Source organism: Phyllostomus hastatus, unplaced genomic scaffold (assembly GCF_019186645.2).
Source record: "Phyllostomus hastatus isolate PE091 unplaced genomic scaffold, TTU_PhHast_1.1 phas_scaffold_1066, whole genome shotgun sequence".
Classification (NCBI taxonomy): domain Eukaryota; kingdom Metazoa; phylum Chordata; class Mammalia; order Chiroptera; family Phyllostomidae; genus Phyllostomus; species Phyllostomus hastatus.
Genome location: NW_025334004.1, coordinates 6,481,768 through 6,508,239, shown reverse-complemented (window position 1 = coordinate 6,508,239; position 26,472 = coordinate 6,481,768). Strand labels below are relative to the sequence as shown.

Below are 26,472 nucleotides of genomic sequence, written 5' to 3'. Positions count from 1 at the left end.
CAATCTGGACCAGGATTTAACCTGGTGAGGCGGGAGGTTTGAGAGCACATTCTAACACCTCCTCCTTGTGAAGTTTGCATTTTTTAACTCACTCCTCTCTAATACTGTCTTTGGCAAGTGGAATTAATGTTTTCACATTAAATGAATATACTGAATTTTTAATAGATTCCCTGGGGTATGGTTATAGTTTGATACTGTTTCCACAAGAGAAAAGATATGAAGAAATGGTATATTATCTTCTAGAGTATTGCAGTTAGGATTTATTTTTCACGCCTGGCCCCCTGCTGAACCCTCTGACCCATCCAGGCTGAGAGCAAAGCCCAGAAAACAGCTCTGGGTCCTACATGCAGGCGGCCTCCCTTTTGCATCCACATACTCACTCCTGTGGGCTTGGTGCTTTTCCCTGTTTGTTTGCTTCTGCCTTTTGCATTGGTCACTCTTGGTGGGCTGAGTAGGACTTGATCTTTTCCTGCTATGTTTGCTTGGATGCTCTGTGTAGAAGAGGAGGAGTTTGGAAAAAGGATTTAAAAAGAAGTACCCATTATTCATTATCCACTGCCAGTGTCATTAAAACTGCCCAGGACTCCAGAGAGCTTTGCTTCTAGGCTAGCTGATTAACATCTTTGAGGTATGAGAATCTTCTGAATGTGAGGGTTTTATACTTTTCCACTACTTATCTTTCTGGCACGCCACGCACCAGAGGAGAACTGCATTGGTTTTCTTTGAGATCAGTAGCAGAACTGGCAGTGGAGGTGACAGCTGAGAGACTTAGCAAAGCTAGCGGGGTTGTAGAGGTTGAATAGTTGAGTCCTCAGGCTTAGACTAGCTCAAGACGGACCTTCGCTCAGCTGTCATTCGTGAATGCCAGTGTGGCAGCAAGTGCAGAGTTGGCCCTTTGAATGTCTGTTGTCCTCTTTGAAGTCTTTGCTGATTCTCCTAAGTCACAGTCCTTACTCCTCTGGGGTCCCCTGGCACCTTTTGTCTCCACTTAACTCCCTCAACTTGGAGCTTGCAATTGATTGTCTAAACATCTATTTCTTCTACTGCATAATCCTCTTGAGAGCAGGAACCTAGTCTTGTTCATCTCAGATTTTTCCTAATCCATAGACTGTGTCCCACTTTTAAAGTTGCTCACTGAATCTTACTGAATTGAACTGAACAAAGCTGGCCGTGTCCATGGAAACCCTGCAGCTAGCACCCATGTTTATAGATCGTATATGCTGTCAGGAGGCAAGAGAGTATCCTTGGAGAAGCAGAGCATCACCATCAGAAGTAACACACTAGCCTATTGTTTGGCGCTTTTTTTCACAACTTTTGTTGAGATGTAATTCACATACCATATAGTTCAACCATTTAAAATGTATAGTGCAGTGGTTTTCAGTATGTTCACAGAGTTATGCAGCCACCACTATAATTAATTTTTGAAAGCTTTTATCATACCCCCCCCCAAAAAAACCCTGTACGTATTCCCTCCAGTCCCCCAGCCCTAGGCAACCACTGATCTATTTTTTGGTCTCTATATATTTGCCTATTATAACATTCCATATACATGGAACCATACATTTTGTGATATTTTGTGCCTGGCTTTTTTCACCTAGTATATAATGTGCTCAAGGTGTATCCGTGTTGCTGCATGTGTCAGGCCTGCAGTGAGGTAGTGTCTATAGAGCACCTGATACAATGCCTGGCACAATAGGGTATCAGTAACTATTATTTCCCTGTGTCCCACTGCAAGTTTTTAGATTTTAGTAAAATAATAGGTAAATTTTTAATTGGTATTTTGAGTTCAATTCACTGATTCCTCCCCACGCCATTTTTCCCCCCCAAGGCTATGCCTTTCTGCTGTTCCAGGAGGAGAGCTCAGTACAAGCTTTGATAGATGCCTGCCTAGAAGAAGATGGGAAACTGTACCTGTGTGTGTCAAGCCCCACCATCAAAGACAAACCGGTAAGTAACACAAAGCCACCTGTTGCTTTTCTGGAGCACACATGCAATTGGAATAGTGATCGTCTCCTTCTTGTAGTGGGAATGCTGAAACTAGGACCCTCTCACCCAGGGTGACCTTGCTATGCAGTAGAACCTGGACTGTTGTTGATGGGAGCTAATAACAAATTACTCGGAACTTCATTTTATACCTTTGGGAATGCATATAAACAAATGTGCCCTTGTCTTTCCCTTTACAGCTCTTTTAACCTAACTCTTATTCAGCAACTCTGAATTGAAGTAAATAATGCTCTTAATGGTTTTGGCAGCTGGTTTCTATTATTATTTCAGATCAAGAGCAGGGGTAATTTTTTAAAAGATCATAATCATCAATGTTTACGTGCCTTTGAATGCAAGGCATTGTGCGAGTACCCACAGCTGGCCAAACAGAGCCTTTTGGGCCAGGAGCTTACCCTCTAAACTGGATATCTTCGAACAGCCCAGGAGAGGGGAAGGACAGAAAACATGGACCCAAAGCCATACATAAATGTACACTTTTACAGTTTGTGGTTACTGAATCAATGAGTTTGAGTAAGTCATTGAATAAGAGGAAGACTTCTTGCTTTCTCCTGGCACAGTGGGTATCAATGGAGAAGGGGCAAGACTATGTTCTCTGAGCAGAAGAAAAGAACTTGGTAACATAGAAGAAGTAAGGATCTGTGGGAAGTTGGGAGGGGCAATTTGTGTGTGAAGACTTGGTGCTAGGAGTGGGAAATACAGTAAGATAGTGATACGGTTCCAGGCCTCTACCTACCATGGGGCCTGCAGCATCCCCTGTAAGACTTACACTGGAAGTGTAAGGCTTGCTTGGCAGCTGGATGTATTCTCAGAAATGTGCTTGGGAAGAGAATTGGGGCTGGACATAGAAGTTAGAGTCTTGACTCTAGCCTTTAAATATCTGCTTATCCTTGCTGAATCTTGGCTTCCTCATCTATAAAATGGGAAGAATACTGGTCCCTCTTTGGGATGTCAAGAGGCTCAGATAAGAGGAAAATGAATGTGAAAACATTTGGTGACGTCAGGTACTTGTGCAGTGTAACTGGATGGTGCTATTAGTCTAACTTAGGGCTATTGAATTCAGAAGAACAAGGTTAGAACTTATCTACATGGTAACCCCTGTGTGGAAAAATGATGACCTCTATCTAGGACAGAGTTTACAGTTGGTTGCAGGAGAATGATGCTGGGACTTGGCCACCTAGAAGGGGGAGACTGCAGTATGTAAAACAGAAGGTGGGGTGCTAAAGAATGGGGATATTGAGCGTATTAGAATAATTGATTCATAAGAAACAGGATATAAACAAGTATGAATATGCCACTGTAATTTTCAAATTCTGGCACCATAAAAACATTTTATGACAACAATTAACAGTTGTTGGGCAGGTTAGCATACAGGTGGGGCAGACAGTAGGTGGGGAGAAAGAGTAGGGAACCTTTGTTAACTTTGGTCTTAATCTAAGCAGTGTGGAGAGGCTGTGTGTTATGGGGAAGACATCAGGACTGACTGCCATGGGAGTGTGCAGGGTTTCATCTGGGTGAATAATAAGAAAGCTGATATAACTTCCCTAAATCTCTTTGGAATAGTGTGAAATTAGAAAGACTGAACCCAGTTTTCAGAGTCATATGTCTGAGAGGTAAAGGTCAACCTCCAGAGTGCCTCCGCCACTGGCACATCAGTAGAAGGGGAGTGGGAGTGAACTGGAAAGGGTTAAAGTGGGATTGTTCGTAGACTTATAGGGGGGGATTAGAAATGCATGTACATATATAAAAAGGCAGAGGGGTAGAGGCACATGTTGTGATAGTTATGCCTGTAGTAGATTAAGAAGCAGTTGAATTGAAGGGTGGAGACTGGAGAGGAGCACGTAGGTTCTGGGTACCTTGGAAGGCACGTCACTGGCTCTGTGGGAGGAGGAGGATACTAGCCCTTGTCGGGGCAAACCTCACCAGGACTGGACATGTCTTGAGAAGGGGAATGAGCGGTGATGGTTTCAGGTGGAGGTGCTATGGAGGCACCACCAGTGCTGCTGAGTGTTTTCACTCCAAACACATGTATTACCTTTGGCTTGAAGTACTTTTGAAAATAATTAGTGTAATCTGTCTTGGAAATGTTTATGGAGAAACTAACTTTCATTTTTTGTGTTTCTACAAATTTCTGCCTTATTGCAGTTTTCATTTTCTGAGCTCAAGTGAAGCAGTTTTATTGGAGCTTGGTGAATTCTGAATGGTGGCTGCCGATCACATATTTCTTTGACCCAAGCATACTCAGAATTTCCAGCATAAACAAGTTGAAAAAAAATGTAGGCTGAGAAACATAGAAGTCCCCAAACACCTGTAATTCTAATGAACGGGATCCCATTTTTGGTTCCAACTCTGTGGCTCCATTATGAAACCTTCTCTTCCTGTGCTTCAGCTACACGTCCCTCACTCCCACTTCACTTGGCCATACTTCCCTGCCAGGTTTCTGTACCTTCCACCTCACTTTGGATGCTCCCACAAAAAGGGAGACCTGGGTTGAACATTTGGGAGTAAATGAGGACCTTGGCAATAACTCAAGGTAAAGTCAACCTTTGGAGCTCATTCACCAAATTCTCTGAGCTATGGCTCTTTCTCACTTTTTTTTTTGCTCCTTAGCTTGGCTACCTTTCGGGATCCCAGTGCCCTCATTCTGTTGTTTAGTTCTCTCCAATCCTCCCTGGATTTCTCCTTGAAGATATACCACGTTCCAAAATGAGCTCACAGATTTTCTACCCACGGTCCTTCCCCCTATGCTTCTCCCTCACCCACCTCCCTGCAGCAAACCCTGTTCCCTTTGTGGGGATTAGGTTAACCAGATCCTTTTCCTAGTACAGAGCCTGATAGCAAGGTTCCCTCTGATTTAAACTAAGATCATGTTTCCTTTTTTAACTTAAACCCTTAATTAGTGGATTTCAGGTAGCATCAGGGAGATATTTTTGGTCCGTGATATCCTTTCTTTCATTAAACGGCTAATCTCAGAATATTCTATGAATAGGTCTGACCCTGAAAGTTAGCAAAAGAAATTGTATTTGTGGCCTGATTAATTGACCTCTCAGTCCCAAAGAATGGGTAAACAACTTGGCAAGAGCAGGAGCTAGTACAGAACTTCTAGATACATGATTTTTTCTTTCCTTCTCCAGCAAGAGGAGTTCCAAAGCTCAGCTGTCCCAGGCATCTTAGAGGACAGCTACGTCCTTGTCCAGGTGTCCAGTGAAGTGGGCAGACATTGAGACTCTGGGCTCTCTTGTTAAAGAGGTATAAATAGACTGATCCTGAAAGTTCAACACAGCAAACTGATAGAGCAGGAAATCTAGAAGGGTCTAACAGAGATAGGGGCTGAAAAAGAGTAACCTTGAAAAGGAGCTAAGGAAGGAGTTGTTTTTTTTTTTTAATCCTCACCAAAGGATATGTTTTTGATATTAGAGAGGAAGGGACAGAAAGGGAGAAAGAGAGAGAAACATGGATGTGAGAGAAGTAGTGATCAGTTGCCTCCCATACGCACCCCTACGGGGGATTGAACCTGCAGTCTGAGTATGGGCCCTGACACGGGATCAAACCCGTAACCTTTTGGTGTGTGAGATGATGCTCTAACCAACTGAGACCCCCCAGCCAGGGCAAGGAAGGAGATTTATGGGTCTTACCTTCTTAGAACACTTTGGCCAGAGATGTGGGGTAGTAAACACCTTGAAAAGAGCATTGGAGAAGTTTTCTGCTTCCTCCTACTTTATAGCGCATCACAATTTATAAATATGCTGAAATATGAAAGATTGATTTTGCTATATACAGAGGTGGGCAAAACTAGATTAAATTAACAGTCATCATTACCTAAAAGTTAAATCATAAGTAAAAATATGAAATAATAAAAAGACAAATAATACAGTAAATAAATAATAATATAAGAATGAGCTCTGTATGTTGTACTCATAACTGTAAACCTACTTTTGCCCACCCCGGTATTTAAAAACTGCCCTACCAAACTGAAGTGCTTATGTAAAGTCAGTTCTTTACATAAAGCTCATTGCTTTGGTAACATTGTCATCCTCTTAAAACTTGAAAACAAAATTTTTTAAAAAATGTTGGGGGCGAGGAAGCTGAAAATGGAGGCCGGTTTAATCTGCCCATGCTGTCTATCATGCTGGTCTCCCATGCCCCCATATATTATATATTAGCGGGATCTCCAGCACTTTCAATCATTCCTCTTTAGTCCTCTGGTCTATCTGTCATTCCTATTTAGTCCTCTGTGACCATTCCTCTGGTCACAAAAGCAGCCCAGATCATTTTCCCGGCATTCGATACCTTCCCAGTCTGACTTTAAATTTCTTCCCATTTTACCTTTTCCTGCTTTACTTCTGAACCCCATATTTAATTAACTGAAATATTTCTGTTCCCATCTTAATTTCTAATTCCTTCCCTTATTTTAAGATGCCCCTCAAATGCCATCTCTTTCCTGAAGCCTTCCCTGATCACTGCACCATCTATAGCGAATCGTACCTGCTGTTGCAGCCATTTCAGCCCACATACAGTCATCTGTTCAAATGATTTGCCTGCCTTCCATCCTTCAAGCCACCTTTGAGTGTGTTCTGTGGGCAAGGCGTTTGTACTGGTTACTATGAATCAGAATTTATTATGAATCAGACATAAAATCCTGTGTCAAAAAGTTAATAGTATAATGGATAGATAAAACAAGCTTTATATACACACTGAGTACTTTGGAGAGTTTATAAATACCTGGAGTGATAAAAGAAAGCTTCTTGAATGATGTGTCATTTGAACTAGGCCTTGAAGGAGTAAGAGAGTTTAGAGATTGGCTAGGAAAGGGATGGAGGTTTGGTAAATAGACATTTTCAAGAAGGACAACAGTGTGAACACAGAAATGAGAAACTGAGTGGTATGAATGGAGAACATTTAGGTTGGTTAGATGGAGCACAAGTGTATGAAAGGGAGTCGAGAAAAATTAAACTGGGAAAAGTAGATAGGGGCTGAGTGACAGGGCACCTTGGTGGACGGCCTCAGTCCTTGCATCTGTGATATATTTCCTAAAACTCTTTCATTCTCCATCTACTACCTTCTAAGATAACAACTGTAGTTTTATCTTGGCTCAATCAAATCTGGTTTTGTTATAACACACCTTGGAAATCTTCAACACTTCTGATTTTCCTCATTTATTTGTTTGTTCCTTGAATCCTTGACCTAAATTTGTGGTTTAGGCACCTTCTATCATAGGAATTTCTCCAAAGGAGGGTTCCTCCTCTAAAATGAAAGAAGTAGCTCCTGTTCATAATAAATCCTGTTTTCCCCCTGATTCTCTGAGTTTGAAATGGGACCAGAGTTTTTTAGTGCTTGAGTCTTTGGACACTGTTATTCCTTCCTGGGGAGGTCTAAAAGATGCTGCAGTTCCAGCATACTAAATGGTATCTAGTTTACAAAACAGCTGATCTGTCTCCTAAGGGATCATATTCAGTGGTTTCCAAAGTAGGTTCTGAAGAACACTTGTTCCATCAAACACTGGTGTCCTGAAAGGAACACCAACAAAAAGGTTTGCTCATAATAATAATAGGTATCATTTAATGAGCACTTACTTTGTGTATTTGATATCTATTTTCTCCATTAATTAAATGTTTCATAGCCAAAAACATTTGGGAAACATTGATATATTACAGTTCTGACAAGTCTTACAGTAAATAAACTTGTATAATATTGTTAATCCAGCATATTATATTCCTGTCTTGGAATTATACTTGTGAAGATTTCGATGGAATTAGTATTCCATGGAGCTCACTCAAAGAATAGGCTTCTACGTAGGAAGAACTTAGGTAACTTGAACTTTTTTGTGTACATTCCTCTGAAGAGTTTTAGTGATCAGCATGCCCATAACAATATCCTTGTCCTGGTACCGTGGAGCTGAAAATACACATTTATATAGACACTGGACAAAACTATGGCTGCAGAGCACAATTGCCTGAGGCTGTGAACCTGGAAGTTAAAATAGCTGAAATAGCTAAAATACAGTGCCAGTTTCATTACGAAATCATTTTCTTGAGCTTTTCTAACAGCTGGGTTAGTTCGATTTAAGTGGAGTCTATCGGTTACTACTTCAGTGCATTGAAAATGGACAGAATAAGTTTGGAAAGAAGGGAGAGGTTAATCACTCACAAATAAAAATGCATTTTGACTCGTCCAGGAGACTGTCAGCAAGCGTGACTGGTGGTCAGCAGCTTGGAGGACGGGGAGCCCTGCAGGCACATGGCATGATTGCTCATGCATACGGGCTTCGGGTCAGATAAGCTATGGGTTTCAGTCCTGATTTGACTTTACTCTTCTGATCCTTAATTTTCTTATCCCTAAAGTAGGTGTAATTTTTACAGCATAACAGTTGTAGTGAGTTTAAGTGTAATCATATATGTAAAATGCCTGCCACAGTGGTGCAGTGTAGGTGCTTAAAAGTTCTAGTTCTTTTTTTCAAAAGGGACTCATCTGTCATGCTTATACTTTCTAACTGTTGTGGTAGCATTAGCAGTAATGATGAGCACTAGGTAATTCTGATCACTGAGTAGAATTGATCAGTAGATTGGTTGCCTGGTGGCATCGGAAATTGGCATGGATTAGTCTCAAGTCCAGAGACCCCACTGGTGGTCAGACTTACTATGTTTCCATGCCCCTGGAAGGTGGCTTTCAGTTTAGTGAGGGGGGTGACCTGGGATGTAGAAGGGTACCCACTGGACATCTTGAAGCACCAGTGTCTGCACATCAGGAAAACCTTTGTTAATTCACCAGATTATTGATGAGTACAGAGCTCTCACTAAGAGCTGGGCATTGTGCTGGGCAATTGGGACACTTGCAGAGATATGGCCTTAGCCTTAGAGGATCCTGGAGTCCAATGGAGGGAAATAGGTGGATAGTACATGAAGTGAGGAGTCGCAGGTGCTGTGATAGATGTATCATAGGGAGTAGTTGTGTTTGGTGAGGTGGCGGCAGGGGCTCAAAGAGCAAAGTGGTCAATGTTCCTGAAGGAGTCAGGAAAGCCTTTAGAGGGAAGGTGTTCCCTTGAATTTCCAGCTATACGTACAGTTTTTAATCATAGCATTTAAGTAATAATGAATTTATTAAGCCAAGCATAAAGGAAGGATATGCATCGCCATTTTGGAGGCACAGTTTATGCATGCTGTATTTTTGTGCTGGGTGCCCTTATGAAGCAGTATACAGAGTGCTGTTTAAATTGGTCAGCAGTAACTGAAGGTCCTAGTGGGGGCTGTAAGCCGCCCGTGGTTTCCATGCGTCAGGAAGGTTGTGCAGCTTGGTGCAGATGCCTTTTTGTTCTTGGACTGTTTCTGACCCTGAGTGGACCTGGAGCATTCAGGCACAGCAGAAGAGAATTCCCCAGGGTTACTTTTGGCTCCTTGTCTAAGAAGAATCCTGGCTTTGATGAGGCTGTATGGGGCGCAGTCATGTACCACATAATGACATTTTGGTCAACGATGGACCACATCTACAACAACGATCCATAAGATTATCATGGACCTAAAAGTTCTTAGCACTTAGTGATGTCGTGGTGTCATAGCACAATGCATTACTCACATGTTTGTGGGGATGCTGGTGTAAATGAACTACCGTGCTGCCAGCCATATAAAAATGTAGCACATACAATTACAGTGGTAGGCTGTACCGTCTAGATTTGTGTAAATACACTCCATGACATTCACACAGTGACAAAATCACCTAACAACACATTTCTCAGAATATATCTCTTTCATTAAGCAACACATGACTATACTTTTATCTAAGGAATGGGAGGAATAGTCTCAGTAGGAGACTTACAGCTTTTTTGCTTTAAGGCCTAGTGGAGTTCTGACTGGAGGCCCCAGAGCTGCCCAGGGTATGTAAGTCTTATCAAAGCCAATGACTCTGATCAGCTCTTGGGTTCCTTTCTGGCCACATCCCCCAGCAGACACAGGGAAGGCATCTCCTCCTTTCCATCGGCTGGAGGGCAGCCCTTGAGAATCATAGGTAGCATCTAAACTCCTAGCAATTGGCTGACCTTTTTGTTGAGGAGCTATGTGGTAAAAACTAGGTTGAAGTGAGATACCAAATATGAATGTACTTTGAAGAGTCTAAACCACAAGTTACTGCTGTTATGGCTGTTAGTTTTAGTGGTTAATAATAATAAAACAGCCCCTCACACCATGGAAGAGAGAAAGATGCCTCACAAACCACAAACTAGTTTATTTGTGATACTGTGGGGCACTCCAGTCATTCGGTGAGGTCTGTGGTGCTTAAAATAGAATCGCTGACAACTGGAGTGGGTCTGAGTTCATTACCACCACAGCTGAGCTGTTGCAGCTGCATGTCAGCGGACCTAGGTTTAGCTGACTCATCCTGGTTGTCAGAAGAGTCGGGATGCTGATAGTTCTGCAGTATTGTTTCTGATTCATGGAGATTGAAAGGATTGTAGGATTAGGGAAAGAAAAATGGACTTTTCCCTGAAGAGCTTAAGTAGGAATTTGAAGAGTATTGAAAAAAGGAAAAAAGGAAATTGGGGGCTGAGTGGATGGGAGGGGTGGTCTTTGCCATGTGCTTTATGGGAAATGGGAAACAGAACAAATAACAATGAGGTTGTTTTTGGTCATTTAGTTTCCTGGGCTGGCCACCAGATTGCACTGTTGACTGAGCAGTGTGGTTGCTTTTTGGAGCAGGCTTGAGATGAACAGCTGAAAAGGAAGGTGCTGTGCAGGAGTTGTTCACGGGACTGACGTTTGTAATCTAAGGAGACAGCCAGACAAGGGTGGAGTATAGGGTATGACGTTCAAAATGAGCTCAAGGTAACATTATTTATTGGGAGATGAATATGTAAATTTTAAACAGTGGTCCAAGCTAAGAGAATTCTATAGCTTTATAGAGGCTTAGCAAAGTTTAGAAACTGGGAGCTCTAAGCTTCGTGTTAAAAACTATTTTACTCCAACTATGTTTTCTCATATCCTATTATTAAAGATATAATAATATACATTTATATTTAATTTTAACATAGAGACTTTCGAAATCTTCAATGAAATTTTTTTTAGGAAATGATATTACAGCTTCCTGTCAAAATAAGTGACCCAAATAGCATTTCTTAATTTTTTTCTCTAGCACCTGACATAATCTTACTCCTAGTAATAATGACTTTTAGTTTTAACTAGGACAAAACTTTAGTTTCTATATAGACCTATAATTAGATAATTTATTCTTTATTGATGACAAAATAGTCAAACTGATTTATTAACAACTCTTTCGTGCAGTTGAGTCAGAAAATTTTCAGTTCTTTGAACAGTTGTCTAGTATTTAAATTTACTATACTCTTAACCATTTAATGTTAATTTCTACAGAAGCAACCCTTTCAGAGCAATAGCAGGAAGTGAGGAAAAGTCTTGGATTAAAGTTTCAACATTTTGTTCAAATAGTTCAAACTTATTCCATATTTTGATACATCAAAGTATGGATATTAACAGATGTTATGCAAAAGATAGGTTCCATAGAGGTAATTTTTGAAATGGTGGGTTAAAAAACATTTCAACAGATTTCTTGCCTATAGAACTTCTTGTAGTGCCCTCAGTTGTTATACACCAATAGATGCTGTGAAACTCCAAGAAGGAAGGGATAGTTTATACCTTTTTCCAAACACTGCTGGTCTGGCAGAACAACCCTGGGGACCTGCACTTCACAGAACACACTTGGGAAACCTTGAAAAGGAAAATTAGTGCTTTTAGTATTGTTGATAATAACTGTTGATATTATCAAAGTTACATTCTTTCAGATCTCTTGAAGTCTGTTAGAGTTACTATATGCTATAAATTTATACGGCCAAGCTTTGTGTTTGGTTTTTTACTGTATCCTTAAAAAGATTTTGCTTTTGGAGATAAGCAGTTATATAAAGCAGGCTGTTAATTTGGAAGACAAAAATTTAGAAGACAAATAATTCAGCCAGAAGTAGGTTTCATGGCCCGCAACAGAGGTTCAGTAGGAATCCATGCTTCAGAAAGAAATAAAGAAAAGCCATTTTGTATTTTTCTCTTAGAAGTGCTGTGGAGCTGTGTGATAACTAAACCTTCTGGTCAGCAATCACACACGGGGCCTGCAGGATGGATGGGCCTGCCTGCAGACAGTTTCGTTTAGCCTGTACAGTGATTTGAACATTTGAGTTAGTTTCCAACATTTTAAAATTTTGAATTTTTACATAAAAATCTAGCTACTCTTGAAAAATGGAAAAGTCTGACAGCACATCTGCAAATTATAGCTGCTTGCTAGAGCTGAAAAGTGTCTGCTTCCTTTAGAAGGAGTGATTTATCCAGTGTGTCATTGCCTGCCTGCTGTTGTGCTGGTGGCTTTGCACAGTTGTGCTGCCTGTCCGGCCCTGCAGACGTGTGGTTTCGTGTAACCCCTGCTGTGAGAGCATTGCCTGGCTGGAGAGCTGATGGGTGGTGCATTGTGGAGTCATCTGTATAAGCAAATGTGGTCAGGTTTCTCCAGGAAGGAGAATCAGTTTTGGAATTTTCACCATTTCTGGTCACATCTCTACATTTTTCCTCTGAATGTTGAGGATTTTCCTGCCCAGAATATATAGCCTACGACAGCCTATTGGACAATATACTGGAAGAGTTGTTTCTCTCTCTCTCTCTCTCTCTCTCTCTCTCTCACACACACACACACACACACACACACTGATCCCTGTATATGCGAAATTTGTATTGCTGGTATAAATTTATATTGAATTAGGACAGCTCAGTTGGTTTGAGTGTCGTCCCAATATGCCAAGGTTGTGAGTTCTATCCCCAGTCAGGGCACATATAAGAATCAACCAATGAATGCATTAGTGGAACAACAAAATGACCTCCCTCTCTCTCTCTCTCTTTCTCTCTCTCTCTCAAATCAATTCAAAAATTAATGTTGAATTAGGACAGAGTTCTAATTTCATTCAATCTCAAAACTAATTATTAAAGAAACAAAGATAATTCTTTTATTTATCTTCTGCCCCTTTCTACAAAGTACTTGAGTCAGCTTATAAAGTATGGTATTTAAAAAGTAGTAAAACGTGTGTGTGTGTGTGTGTGTGTGTGTGTGTGTGTGTGTGTAAAATATATTAAAGGGCCAGAAAATATATTCATAGAGTAAGTCAGAAAGATAGAACATGGCTATCAGGCCTGAGAATAAACCTTGGAAGATGGAGAACATGTCTTGTGTGAGAGTGAGCTTATGTTTCAGAGATTTGCCAAAATGTGAACGGAACATCTCAGTGCAAATAGGACTACATGACTTTTGCTTAGCGTGGCGAGTGTGCCAAAGTTGGCATGTATGGACATTTCTCTGATTCTGCAGTGGTACAGGCTCTGAGGAGCTGTTTTCTGGTAGCCTGGGAAATGTGTGTTTTATGAATGGGGTTAATCATTACTGTCTCCTGATTCTGCTTCCTATATTTTTACCTAATCTATAATGCCAAGAAAAGGGCAGTGGAATGGGTTGTGTGTGATGTGATGAAGTGAGGGTGGGAGGTGGGGAGCAGTGATGGTAGCTCTCAGCAGGAAGGTTTGAGATCTGCAGAGTTCTTTGAGCAGCAGTAACCCACAGCTATTATAGAAGACTGCATTTTCTGTGATTCTGATTAAATGAAACCAGAACACTGTGGATACTGCACAGGAATTGTTTTCATTTGTGAAACCAAGTGATCCAGGATCAAACTCAACTACCATAAAGTGATTGGAATTACTAGGTCTTGAAGCTGCCTTAACTACTTTATTAAGAATAAGACTAAAATAAGAGAGGGCTCTGCATAGAAAAAGATACATCCCTTTTTTTTTCCATTGGTGGCATTAGAATTGTTATTACAGTGTCTAGAAATAGTGTTTTTATTTTAGCTTGTTTATTTTTCATTTTATTTATTTATTTATTTATTTAAAGATTTGTTCTACTTGTTTCATTAATTGGTTGCTTCTTGTATGTGCTCTGACTTAGTGTGTCAGGATGGCACTCTAAACAACTGAGCTACTCAGCCAGGGCTAGAAATTGTGTTTTTGATTAAAAAATTAGTAACATATTCATGAAGGCATTTTTGACTTTGCTTTTACTTTTTTAATTTATTTTCCAATTATAGTTGGCATACTGTATTATAATATTAATTTCAGGTTTACAACATAGTGATTAGACATTTGTATACCTTATGAACTGATCCCCCTGAATGAAGTCACTTAAAAGCGATGTTTTATAATACTAGTGAATCTGCCTTTGTGGCAAATGTTAAGGGAATGCTATTTTAGTCAAATAGACCAAATTCTACAAAGAAATAACTGGATCTTTTTTTTCCCCCCATGCAACATAGGTGGAGCCAAATGCCTGAATGTTTACAGAATTGCAAACAGGTCCCGGTTCTCAGGACCTAGGGGAAAAGGGAGATTTTTATGGCTTCTGGCTAACTAGTGAAGGCAACAGTGTCATAAAAGGCAAAAAGTTAGGTGGGAGTGAATTTTGTAGGAATCATAAGGAATGTGTAGACCGTTTCTGAGCAATGCCAGTTTTAAAGTTGATTCAAAGTGTTTGGAACATGAAACTAGCAGATTTACTGCCTTTCAGATGGGAGTACTCCTAGATAGAAGCCAAACCACGTAAGAAATTTTCTTATGTGTTTCCTTGCATTAACTGTTGACAGTTGAGCAATAGGGGAAATGAAGAATTTTGTCGATACTAGGAAATGAAAATGCAGGTGCTTTGCTTCCTATCCTGAACTGTGAGGAGAAAGGAGAGGCATGTTCTGCAAGGACGGGCACCGGTATCTCTGCCTCTGCCCGCTCCCAAAACACACGTGGCTGGTCTGTTCCCAGGTGGTGCTGAAACTTGCCTTTCAGTACGGGAGGGTTTTTTGTGGTTCTGTTTTGTTTTGTTTTGTTTTGTTTTAAGCTTTTGTTTGATAATTCAGTGATGGATTGAAAGGATGTATTTAAGGTTCAGATTCTGATGAAATAACTTATTTTTTATTGTATAATAAAACAGTATAAATTGTGGGCAGGAAGTCAGATTCCCAGTTGACTGAGATATAACAAATGTACTTTAATTTCTAGGCTTTATTTAACCAGACATGTTTAGAAAAATCAGGTAAACCAAAAGTAGATAATTCAGTGTGCTTTACTCTTTGATATTGCTGGTAATACCATGCTAACTTGATGAGTATTAGTCTATGTTAAATCATATTGCTGAAAGATAAGTGTTTTAATTTTAGGGGTGATAAGAATTTAAAAGCCAGACATATAGATAATTTTTAGAAAATATTTTAAATGTTCATGTTCCCTTCCTTTAGATGAGCTCTTAAAAAGCTAGGTGCTGTACTGTGACAGGTTATAAATAGTCTGTCGTGTGCAAAAATGGGTCTGATTCAAAACCCGGAATCTCTCTCTAAAAGACTGCTTTTTTTAAGCCACAGGTGGTTTCTGAAGGTTTCATGGTATATGTCTCCAGTGTTGAGTATAGCACCTATAAGTAGATTTCCCAGGAGTCCTATTGAAAGGCACTAAATGCAGATTACATTAAGTAATAACTGGGTTTTTGTTTGTGTTGTGTATGTTGTAAAATGCACAAATCAGTGGGTTTGTGTCTAGTCACCTTATTCTCATTTGGGGTTGATGGAAATGAAGTAAGGACCAAGTAAACACCTTTTTTTCAGGTGCAAATTCGACCATGGAACCTAAGTGACAGTGACTTTGTAATGGATGGTTCTCAGCCTTTGGACCCCAGAAAAACTATCTTTGTTGGGGGAGTCCCACGACCCCTTCGAGCTGGTGAGTGGAAATAGTAACACCACAACAACAAAACCAACAACAACAAGTCTCCCCATGCATTTATTTAGTTCCTAATATTTCCTAGGTTTCTGGTCACTTACACACTATTTCCAAAAAATAGGCTGTCATGTCAGTTTCACTGAGCTGGCTCTTTCAAAATTAAAAGTTTTCTCCCAAAATGCTTTATTTCTTGATGGTACCAGAGTGAATTTCATTAAAATGTTACTTTGAAAGGATGAGTTCTATTTAGTACTTTCCTATTCAACCACATTTTTAAAAACTGGTAACAACACATTTGGCAGTGTGCATTCCTATGCCAGTTAGCATTGGTGTGTATGACAAAGAGAAGTCACCCCACCAGGAATCTGTCCCCGTGCAGCTGTGTGTCCCCCAGCGACGAGCCAGACCACTGCCAGAAGCTGTGTAACTGGAAACCAAACTGAACTCTTTCCAAAGGAAACAGGTTCCGATTTTTTCTTAGGCAATTTGAAAAATGAGTTATGTATGCAAGCATTTTTATGGTGACTTTTTGAAAAGCTTTCCTGTTTCCTGTTTAAGTTCCTTTTCAGTAATGAAATAATTGCGCCTGCTGGGATTGGACAGAATCATAACCAACTGAGGCATTGAAGTGATGCTGAGCTGGTGACATCAATATTTAAATCCAAACACAAAGCTGATCAGTTGTGGATCAATGTTACTGCCAGTGGAATATATAAAATTATTTTTAGGAACTCAGGTTTTAAAGTACTTAAAATAATTGAGTTTATATTTTTAAAGATGACAAGATAAGGTTACTGTTGCCACTGTAGTTATGAAAGTGTAACATTATCTGTGTTATTTGTAAGCAGATGGACTTAATTCTACCTAAAAAAAAAAAAGAAAAACACGATTATTAAAATCAAGTTGTAAAAACAGTTATAAAATGTAAAATGTACCCTGGCTAGTGTGGCTCAGTGGATTGAGCACCGGCCTGCGAACCAAAAGGTTGCCAGTTTGACTCCCAGTCAGGTCACATGCCTGGGTTGCAGGCTGGGTCCCCGGTTGGGGTCACGTGAGAGACAACCACACATTGATGTTTATCTCCCTCTCTTTCTCCTTCCTTTCCCCTCTCTCTGAAAATAAATAAATATTTTTTAAAAAATGTAAAATGTACCAACAGCTATTCGGCCCTGTGACTTTGATGAGTTCTTAGTGCTGAATGTCCCTCAACATTTGTAACATATTTATTTAAATCTCAATTTCAGTCTACTCCTAAAAGATTACTTTAGGCCTATATAAAGATATATTCATTATTCCACTTTGAAGGACTTTAAAACATAGTAATGACTGTAATTATGACTGTGAAGTTTGTAATTTTGTGGTATTTCAGAAAGTCAGATTTCTCTGGGTCTTATCCTCATTTTAATGGAAAACGGTGCTGAAAGAATGAAAGCAAAGCTGCAGAGATTCCCCCTAACCCCTTCCACGATCTCCCGTGGAGAATAAAGTTCAGGAAGGGCTATAACTCAAACGTGAGCAGCATCATTAGAGGGGGGTAAATGCAGCTCTTTGTTTCTAAGCTGGTTGTGCTGAAAAAAAAAATGTAGGGTGAGGTATTGTGGAAAATTCCTCACTTTTTCTAACTAGCGTTATATTTAGGAGTGGAGTGGGAGAAAAATCCCCTTTGCTGACTTTTAACAATATATGTATTCTACAAAAATGGACATTCATTGCTAGTATTGTAGCTATTATTTTTTTGCAGTCGGCTACAAGCACAAATTAGTTTTAATATTCTAACCCCCTCCTTTTTTCCTAGATGGGAATCTAAAAAAAAAATTCTGAGAAAGAAAGTCCCACAGTTAAAAAAAATAACAGAACTGGCTTTAGCCTCATGTATCTATTTTTAACTCACAAACATAATAGTTTATAAACTAAATTTCCTTTTTTATTATTCACCCTTTATTTTCCTTGAGTTAATGACCTGGAAAGATAAAGGCCTTTATATAATTTTCCCTTTATAAATCCTATGAAGATCCATTTTTCACAATTTTCTAAGATTACAGAACAGGAAACCCAAGATGCTAAATTATAGTCTTTAACATTCTGTGTCTACAAGATGCTGCAAGGATTAGACAAGAATTATATTAAGTTTTCTCATCAGAATGGGATTTTTGTGTTTCCTATGTAGATTTATAAGTCTCTAAGTTATTTTTTTAAGCCTAAGCTAAAAGTTTCATTTTAAAGTTTTGTTTTTGCAGTTAAATGGCCAGTAACCTACAGTTACTTTGTCTGATGGAAATGTCCCTTTATGCCAACACCTCCCATAATTGTAGCTGGCTGCTAGATGGCTAAGTAATCTGTATTAGTGTCTTAGACTTTCACTATCTATCTAAGACTTCCGGATTGGATGCCATGCAATCTAAACCAAAAAAGTTAACATCTGCAGCTTTTATCCACGTGCGTAGAATTGGGTTACTCTGGAACACACTGAGCTCTGTAGACTGGTGTGTGCCTTGGAATAGAAGGCTATTTTTAAAGGAATCCATTTTGACTTCGCTAGATCTTAAATTGAATACAGTGCAGTTCAGCTGAACAGTAACATTTATTGAGCATCCACTGTATTGCTGGCACTGAGCAAGGGCATGCCATGCCAAAATGAAAGAACTCACTGTCATGTTAAACTGGTCATCATCAGCAGAAAGTCACAGATTTCAGAACAGGAGAAAACAAAAAATGTATTAATAGAATGCTAACTCAATTAATTGGATGCTAAATTATACTCTTTAATATTTCTTAAATTTGGTTTTTAAATACTTTAAGGCATTTTTTATTATTTCCAGAGGGTGTGTGATTACAGAATTATAAAAATTCTTAAAACTATTTCAGGCCCTATATGCAGAGTGATCCTGGCCCAGGTATGGGTGACAGTACTCCACAGGCAGGACTTTAGGTGTCCAGATTGATTTTCACCTTATCATGGGCCAAAAGTGGTCCTTTAACATGGAATAGTGACTATAATATTATCACTTACAAGTTATTCCTATGGATCTTGTGAGGCTGTTTATTTTAGATACATCCCTTTTTAAGACAAGACCATTATTACTAATAAATAGTATAAATATAGCCCTTACTCCACCAAACAGAAATACACAAACACTTTTAAACAAAAAAGCCAATCTGTTTTAAGCAGTATTATCCCGAGTTCAGACTGTGCCTTCTGGTCCTTTGAGGAGCTCCCTTTTTAAAATTCAGATCGGAAAAAAAATGATAGGCCTAGAAAAATGAACCTGAAAATGGGAAAATATCATGGAAAAATCTAGATGAGTTTACCCAAAGCGAGATTGCCTGATTGCTGGTTTCTCTAGGTCAAATAATACACATTCCTACCGTCTCTTCTCCCTCCCTTCATCACTCCTGCCAGTGACGGTGGCAAGCCAAGGACAGTTTGCCTGAAGTCTCCTGGTGTTTCTCAGGTCATGTTCTCCTTCCACTCCCCACCTCTTCTCACCCCTAAGCAAGGAAAGGCTGTAGGTAGACTCATCGTGCCACCAGGTGGCTAAAATGTACATCCTTTTGCAGAGAGTCAGTGCAGGGAAAGGGGTAGTCTGTCTGGTCCTCTACCTGGAAGTACAACAGCATGTTTCCACTCTTCATTCAAGGGATGTACGCACAGTGTCTTCCTGAGTCTCAGTGTAGAAATAGCCCTGCTGCATATCCCTGTGGCATCAGGGCCTCCCTAGAATGTATCTCTTTGCCCTGAGGGGAAATAAGTGCCAGGCTTGGGGATAGCAGGGAGGCTGCCAGCAAAAAGTAGAGAATGAAGCATCTGGTCCCTGTACTCAGAGCCTTCAGTTTATAAACATGAATATTCTCTGGCTTAGGCATCTAATTTGAGTGTTGCCTCAGCGATCAAGCTTTGGGACCCCTCCACTTTCAGCTTTGATCAAGCTTGAAAAACCGCCGTTGTCCTCTTTGATTGAGTCATGTGAGCTGTTCTTCCCCTTCCTGACATCCTCCTGAGAGTTTACCAGGCCAGGTCCTGCAGGACAGGTCAGTCTTGAGAGACGGCTCATCTGAGTCCATGGCCCTGCCTTCCATTTGCTCATCATCTTCTGGTCTCCTGCCTTTCCTAACTATTGCTCTGATAAAGCTTTCCTGTCTTTTTCTCCCCTACTGATGTTCTGTGATGAACCCCAAAATTTCTTTCTCTGCCTTTTTTCCGTCTCCGTCTGTTGTGAGGATGGCTTTTCTGTGAAGGAAAAAAAAAACTTTGAGGTAAATATTCAGTGATATATGACATATATGTAGAGAACATACATCCTGAATTTTTCTAAGAGCATTTATTTCAGGCATGCTATGCAGGCATTCTTACAGTTCACATGTATTAGGAATAATTGTAACTGTATTCTTTTTTTTATTGTTCTATAAAGTTGAAGCAGGCAGAAATCATCTTATATCAAGTTTCTCAGTAGTAGAAGCTTTTTCTTTCACCAAGTCCCAAGTTCAGTATGAGCTGTCCCAGATAAGCTCCAGATTTGGCATACTGGCTTGATTAACTGCATTGCCCATGGGTTAAGGATTTTCTAATGTTAGTATGTGTTTGTGTTCTCTGTCCCCCACAGCTAATGTCAAACTTTGCCGTATCAGTGGCAGGCTGAGTAACTTTAGCATAAGGCCAAAGTAAGACTAGGATGAATTGGTGATTATGGAGCAGGAACCAAGCGAAGTTAATGTTAAGCAAAGATTTATGAGTAAAGGGAAAATAACCCCTGGACGAAAACTAAACATTTGAGCACTACTTGTTGCTGAGTGATGTGTTCAGAGCTCTCCTGTATGTTTAATCCTCATGATAAGCTGTGAAGTTTAAGTGGTAGAATTCATTTTAGAGATAAGGAAGCAGGGTTTAATGCCAGTGATCAGCCCAGGCTACAGTAAGCAAAAAGGCTGAGATTTGGTCTCTGTAGCAGAAGTAACAGTTAACTCGGTGCCAGTTTGATTGAATCAAGTTAAACTCTATCTCTCTGCCTTAGTTGGCTATTCATACCATTTATTTGAAAATATCCTTAACTTCCCAATACCCAATGCAAAATGAAAGCTTATGAGCACATTTCCCCCATTTAAGATATGTGAACTGCCCTTGTGAACCAACTTGGCCATTGTAAACCCAGAAAGTCCACCTTCAAGTTGAATTCGTTTCTTTCAGAAGTCCAGACATCATCATCATCATCTTCAGGTGCTTATGCCTCTTTCCCATCTGCTTTGTTTTTATTTCCAAAGAGAAGAAACATGGCTTCTAGATTTGCAATTTAGAATCTGGAAAGACGAATGTGTTGACGTTTCTCTTGGGAATCCTCATTCCTGCTCTACTCCATTTGTTTCTCATAGCATCTCTGACTTAAATACTACCTTATGGCTGGTTTTGAAGTCGAATTAAATGCTAAGAACAAACCCTGGGGTGGGGCAGGACGAACAAGTCATGATGATTTCCTCTCTGGTGAACTAAAGTCCCTTTCTGACCTCTGTGAGGAATCAGGGGCAAATCCAAGGAGTCGTCATTGGGGTTCAGACTCAACGTCAGAGGCAGAGTCACCACCACCCAGAGGAGTTCATGGGAATGTTGTGTGCTACTCACAGCTGTGATATTCTTGGTTCCGCCTTCAGTGTGTGGGCAGTGAAGCTCATCACAAGAGCCAGGGTGTGAGGGAGACATTTGGTAGTGCTGGTGTTACCAGGGAACAGGTGTTTGTGACATTACTTGAGTTGTGTTAGGAGCACAGAGCTTATTCTAAGTACAGAATGCCCTTGGATATAGCTACCAGACCTGCTAATTTCCCACCCCTGTGGTGTTCAGACAGATCCTGCGAACACTGTCTGGGTAGGAAGGGAAAAATAAAGTGGTCTGGAGACTCCTGACTTGACTTGTTCATGGACCCTGTCTATGCCTGCTGTCACCTCCATCTGTCTGAATTTCAGCCCTCAGCCGTATGCCCTGCTCCGCTGGCCTCATCTTCCTTGGGTTACATGTTAAGAATGTGGCCCTGGCTGGCGTAGCTCAGTGGGTTGAGCGTGGGCTGTGAACCAGGCATTGCAGGTTCAATTCCCAGTCAGGGCACATGCCTAGGTTACAGGCCACGGCCCCCAGCAACTGCACATTGATGTTTCTCTCTCTCTCTCTCTCTCTCTCTCTCTCTCTCTCTCTCTCTCTCTCTCTCCCCCCTTCTCCTTCCCTTCCCTCTCTGAAAATAAATAAATTAAATCTTTAAAAAAAAAAAGAATGTGATTTTGGGAGCTACACTGTCTTTGCCCTCTGCAGAGGACAGTTTAGAATGTGGATTCACTGTCACAGGCTTAGTAGGTGGTTTGGCAACATTTTCCAGAGAATATGCATTTCTGATCAAGGGCTCACATTTTCCTGAGCAAAGTCGGGACACAAGATATAGATAACCCGTGAAGGTTTTAGTTACTTTCTGCAACATCCTTACTGCCTTTCTTCTACTTTGCTCTCCTCCTCCTAAGTAGTCAAAATGGTAGCTCTCTTCTTGCCCCCATCAGACGAGGATTTACAATATATATGGGACTTTCCTATATTAAGTGATGATACTCACTATAAAGAAGCCTTTAAACCTAGTCTCTAAAAGTAGTTGTATATTCTGACATAGGTAGGTGAATTTGTATTTTCTGTATTAAAAAAATTGTTTCAGATGAAAAATGTACAGGGCTTGAGGAAGGCTTGCTCTGTGTTTGTCAGTCATCTACCTAGTGAATGAATTCAATTACATTTTCCCCCTAAAGCTGTAATTAACAAGTGGTTACTTTTGTCAATGTCATTTAAGTACTAAAGAGAAACTGTTCAGCCCATGTAAGTGACATCCCTCTGGCGTGAGTTTAGCCTGCAGGATTGAGCAAAGGAGCAAATACAAATAGTTGTTTGACCATCATTTACCTTTCTTCACAGGTGATCACTGTGGTAGGTCTTTTGTAATTAAAGTAGAGATTAGGGTAGAAAGAGATATGGGAAATCTTCATACTCTTCACCCAAAAAGCTCTTTCTTTAGTCACCTTGGTTGTTTCTAACTTCTCAACAAATAGCCCTTCACTTAAGTGAAATCTCATTGGCTCAAATGTCTGCAGACTTTTTGGTGGCCAAGAAATTGACTGTATATAATAAGGTTATACCTGGAAATGATTTATTTATTAGTTTTCATAAAAGTGTAAGGGAGTGAGGGTTTCTGTTTCCTATCAAAAGACTTAACTGCCAGCAACACAAGTCATGACCTAGTCTTTGGCACGTGAAGATGATTTTCCAGCAGCTAGATTTATGAAGTAATGGAATGTTGGTGCTTGTGGAAAGCGCCTCTGGCATCCTGGGACCCCCAAGATGCCTCCGGAGACCACTGTGCTGTAGAAGAAGCTGTGGCTACAGTGACTCTCCTCGTCAGCTGGAGCCGTAGGCTTACAGCCAGTATACCTTCCTTCTAAATCAGACGCTTCCTTGAGTTCCTCCTCAGAGTGGAAGACAAGTGCATTCAGTCCCTTGCCAGCATTCTTCCCCTGGTCGTTCACCAGGCTGAGGGAGTGTTTACTCTCTTGTTCCATTCCAGAGGAAGCCGGTGCCTTGGAAAATTAGTGTTTAATTTCCAGGCCCAGAGGTTACTTATTTTCATAAGCCCATTTGACCAATAAGGGAAATTCATTAATGACTACAATTAATTAATTCTGCCTTTAGTTTCTTGGTGTCTGTAACTGGAATAACATTAGCCAGGTGAGGAGGCTTCCTCAGGCCATCGGAGGTTGTTGGATGCAGTACACGGATCCAGGGAACGCTGGCATTCGGAGCATGTGCACCGTTACCGCTGCCTCGCTTGAGTGAGCGTGGTCCCTGGACCCTGCCCCAGACTGCCTGTGGGATCTGTTGAGTGCTGGTCCGCGGTGTTCCTTTGGCTGACGTGACTCAGTGATGCTGATCATAATGGGATCATCAGGATGGCTCTCTGCTGTTCTGTCTTTAATACATATTCTTGGGCTTAGTGATAGCCAGCTTCTTTCCTCGCCTTCTGAACATTACCTGCTGGTTGCGGGTCATTCTTCCTATAAAAATAGGCACTTAGAAAAGTTCACCAATATTAGGTGCTGTGGTATGGGGAGGAATTTTGCAGTTAAGTAAAAAGACAGCCTTTCTGTCATGGCAACTTAGCTGTTCTTACTGCCTCAGCAGCTTTATATTACAGGAACCCTGTAGTACTTGGCCTTCCTTCTGCTTGTAAAAGTCTAATGGGTTCTTCCACCATTGAGCCTGTGCATCTGCTGCAGATCTCTTCCTCTGCCCACCCCCTCCCCCGCCCCAGCTGTGCGGCTTTCCTTCTCCCCAGATCCTTGGGGCTCTGCTCCGCGATGGTCTCTGCCCACTCGCTGTGGCCCAGGTCATCATCTGTCTTCACTGCCCTCTCCTTTCCAAATACCGTATATAGGTGTTTGAGGGGAGCGGGCTCTCGCGCCCTTCCCCAGGGGTAGGGCTAAGTCTTTTGGTCTTAAACCATCTAAGTGGCCTGAAAGGAATGGTCATACCTGGAGGAGGTGCCATCCAGTATCAAGTAAACCATTGCCTTCAGGAAATTTGGATCCAGGTAAGTAACTGCTACATTTCTCTCCATAGTACCTTTATGGTGAGGATAATTTTAAAATATCAGACTTTTGGAATGAACCAATTTCCAAATGCTTTCTGTACAAAAGTCGTTTTGTAAACATACCGATATAAAGATATGTTTAGAAGAAGTGTGACAGGGACTGCAGACCAGACCTCTGGATTTGTAGCAGGTGCAGGATGGGTGTGTCTTTACTGCCTCCACAGCAGCCTGGTGTCCCCGGGCACATCATCGTAAGAGCGCAGTATATGTCCACGGCTGCTGTTATCGTTACTAGTGTTACTTAGAGTTTAATGGAAGAGGTCAGTGTGGAGATCTCTCAGGTGGGATGAAATATATTTTAAAAGTCTTTTTTTCAATTGTAGAGATTTACTTTAAGGCAGAAATGTATTACCTCTAGTTAAAATGATGAGTTAATTCTTTCTATAGCTTAACCTTAAACAGAGCAGTGTAACTTTAGTAATTGCTTTCAGTCTTAGAGGTCAGTAAGGAACACTTCTTATTAACTTGCTAGGGCACTGTGAAATGCTTTGCCTACCCAGAGCCCACTCCAGGAGACTAGGTGGTTAGAAATTAGAACAAGAGGATTATTGATACAGCATTTCTTTATACTGTTGCTCAAGTTCTGATTATGTAAATTTGTGCGTGTGTGTAAATTCTTTCTTTTTTCCTTCATTTTGTTTTTAAATATTCTATGAGGAGCTCCCTACTTGGGTCGTAAGACCGATGTGGACACTCTTCATGATACTTGACATGGGTTTTCTTTTTCTTAATTACACTGCATGACCCTTAAATAGTTCTTCCTTCTCCCAGTCAAGAGTGCCTTCTAAACATTTATACAGAATTGTGTTTATTTTCTTGCAGTTGAGCTGGCAATGATCATGGACCGTTTGTATGGTGGTGTCTGCTATGCTGGCATTGATACGGACCCAGAGCTGAAGTACCCGAAAGGTGCTGGCCGCGTGGCATTCTCCAATCAGCAGAGTTATATCGCAGCCATCAGTGCTCGCTTTGTGCAGCTCCAGCACAATGACATTGACAAACGGGTAAGCAGCTGCTTAGGGCATAATTGCTGTGGGAAAGAAATGATGTTCATTCTCTGGGCACCTGGGAAGAAAAGCACCTTGTGTTCATAAGTGAGCAGCTCTGCTTTACGTGGCATTAGCCCACAAGTCCACTGGGCTGCCTGAAAAAGAGAGCACCCTTGGTATTTAAGGTGTTAATGAATCCTCTGCTTCACTCATCCCCAGAGTGATGTTACACTTATGAAAATAACCTGGCCAAATTTAGCGTACCAAGGCAGTGCTGTTCAGATGATGCCAACAATGCATTAACGAAGGTGGAGAGCTGGTGACCTATTTGACCCATGTGGTGCTCTTAAAACAAACAAATCTGGCCCTGGCTGGATAGCACAGTTGGTTGGAGTGTCGTCTCAATATGCCGGGGTTGTGGGTTTGATCCCTTGTCAGGGCACAGACAAGAATCAACCAATGAATGCATGAGTAAGTGGAATGACAAACTGATGTCTCTCTCTCTCTCTCTCTCTGCCCCCCTTCTCTCTCTCTAAAAATCAATTTTTAAAAAAATATTTAAAACAAACTTAGACTGAAGTTTAATGTTTATGTTCAACAATATACATAAAATGTTTAAGTTTTGGTTTCTCTTAAAATTGCAAGATCACACATGGTAGCAGTCATTGGAACCAAGTAGCTATTGTTCCCTCCAGTCCTCCTCCAACTCCCTGTAGTTCTGCTGCTCACACCATATACCTTATGCCTGCCTCTCTGCCCATTCGCATCACCTGCCTGGCCACTAGAGGCATCCAGATTTTTACTTGTGGTCTAAAGAGGGAACATGAGGTAGATTTATAGGGAGTTGCTATGCTTGGTTGGTTTTGCAAAAGGCATAGGTTTCAACTCCTTAAATCCCAGCTCTGGCACTTGGGGGAATGGAAGATAGTGGGTGTTAATCTGGGACCTGAGTAAAAGAGCAAGTAGGAGAAGAGCATGGAGTCAGGAACACCTGCCTACACAATGGCTGTTGTTATACATTGGCTGTTAATG

The 26,472-nt window shown here is 40.8% G+C and overlaps 1 protein-coding gene across 7 annotated transcripts in view; it reads left to right on the top strand.

Moving 5' to 3' along the window:
- Positions 1-26,472, top strand: part of CPEB3 (cytoplasmic polyadenylation element binding protein 3) — a 177,528-nt gene that overhangs the window by 125,810 nt on the left and 25,246 nt on the right. For all 7 annotated transcript variants that reach the window (XM_045854203.1, XM_045854204.1, XM_045854209.1 and 4 more), the window contains 3 exons: positions 1,829-1,947; positions 15,674-15,788; positions 25,274-25,455. In XM_045854203.1, the coding sequence (XP_045710159.1) occupies positions 1,829-1,947; positions 15,674-15,788; positions 25,274-25,455 (416 nt within the window). The remainder of the gene's footprint in view (positions 1-1,828; positions 1,948-15,673; positions 15,789-25,273; positions 25,456-26,472) is intronic.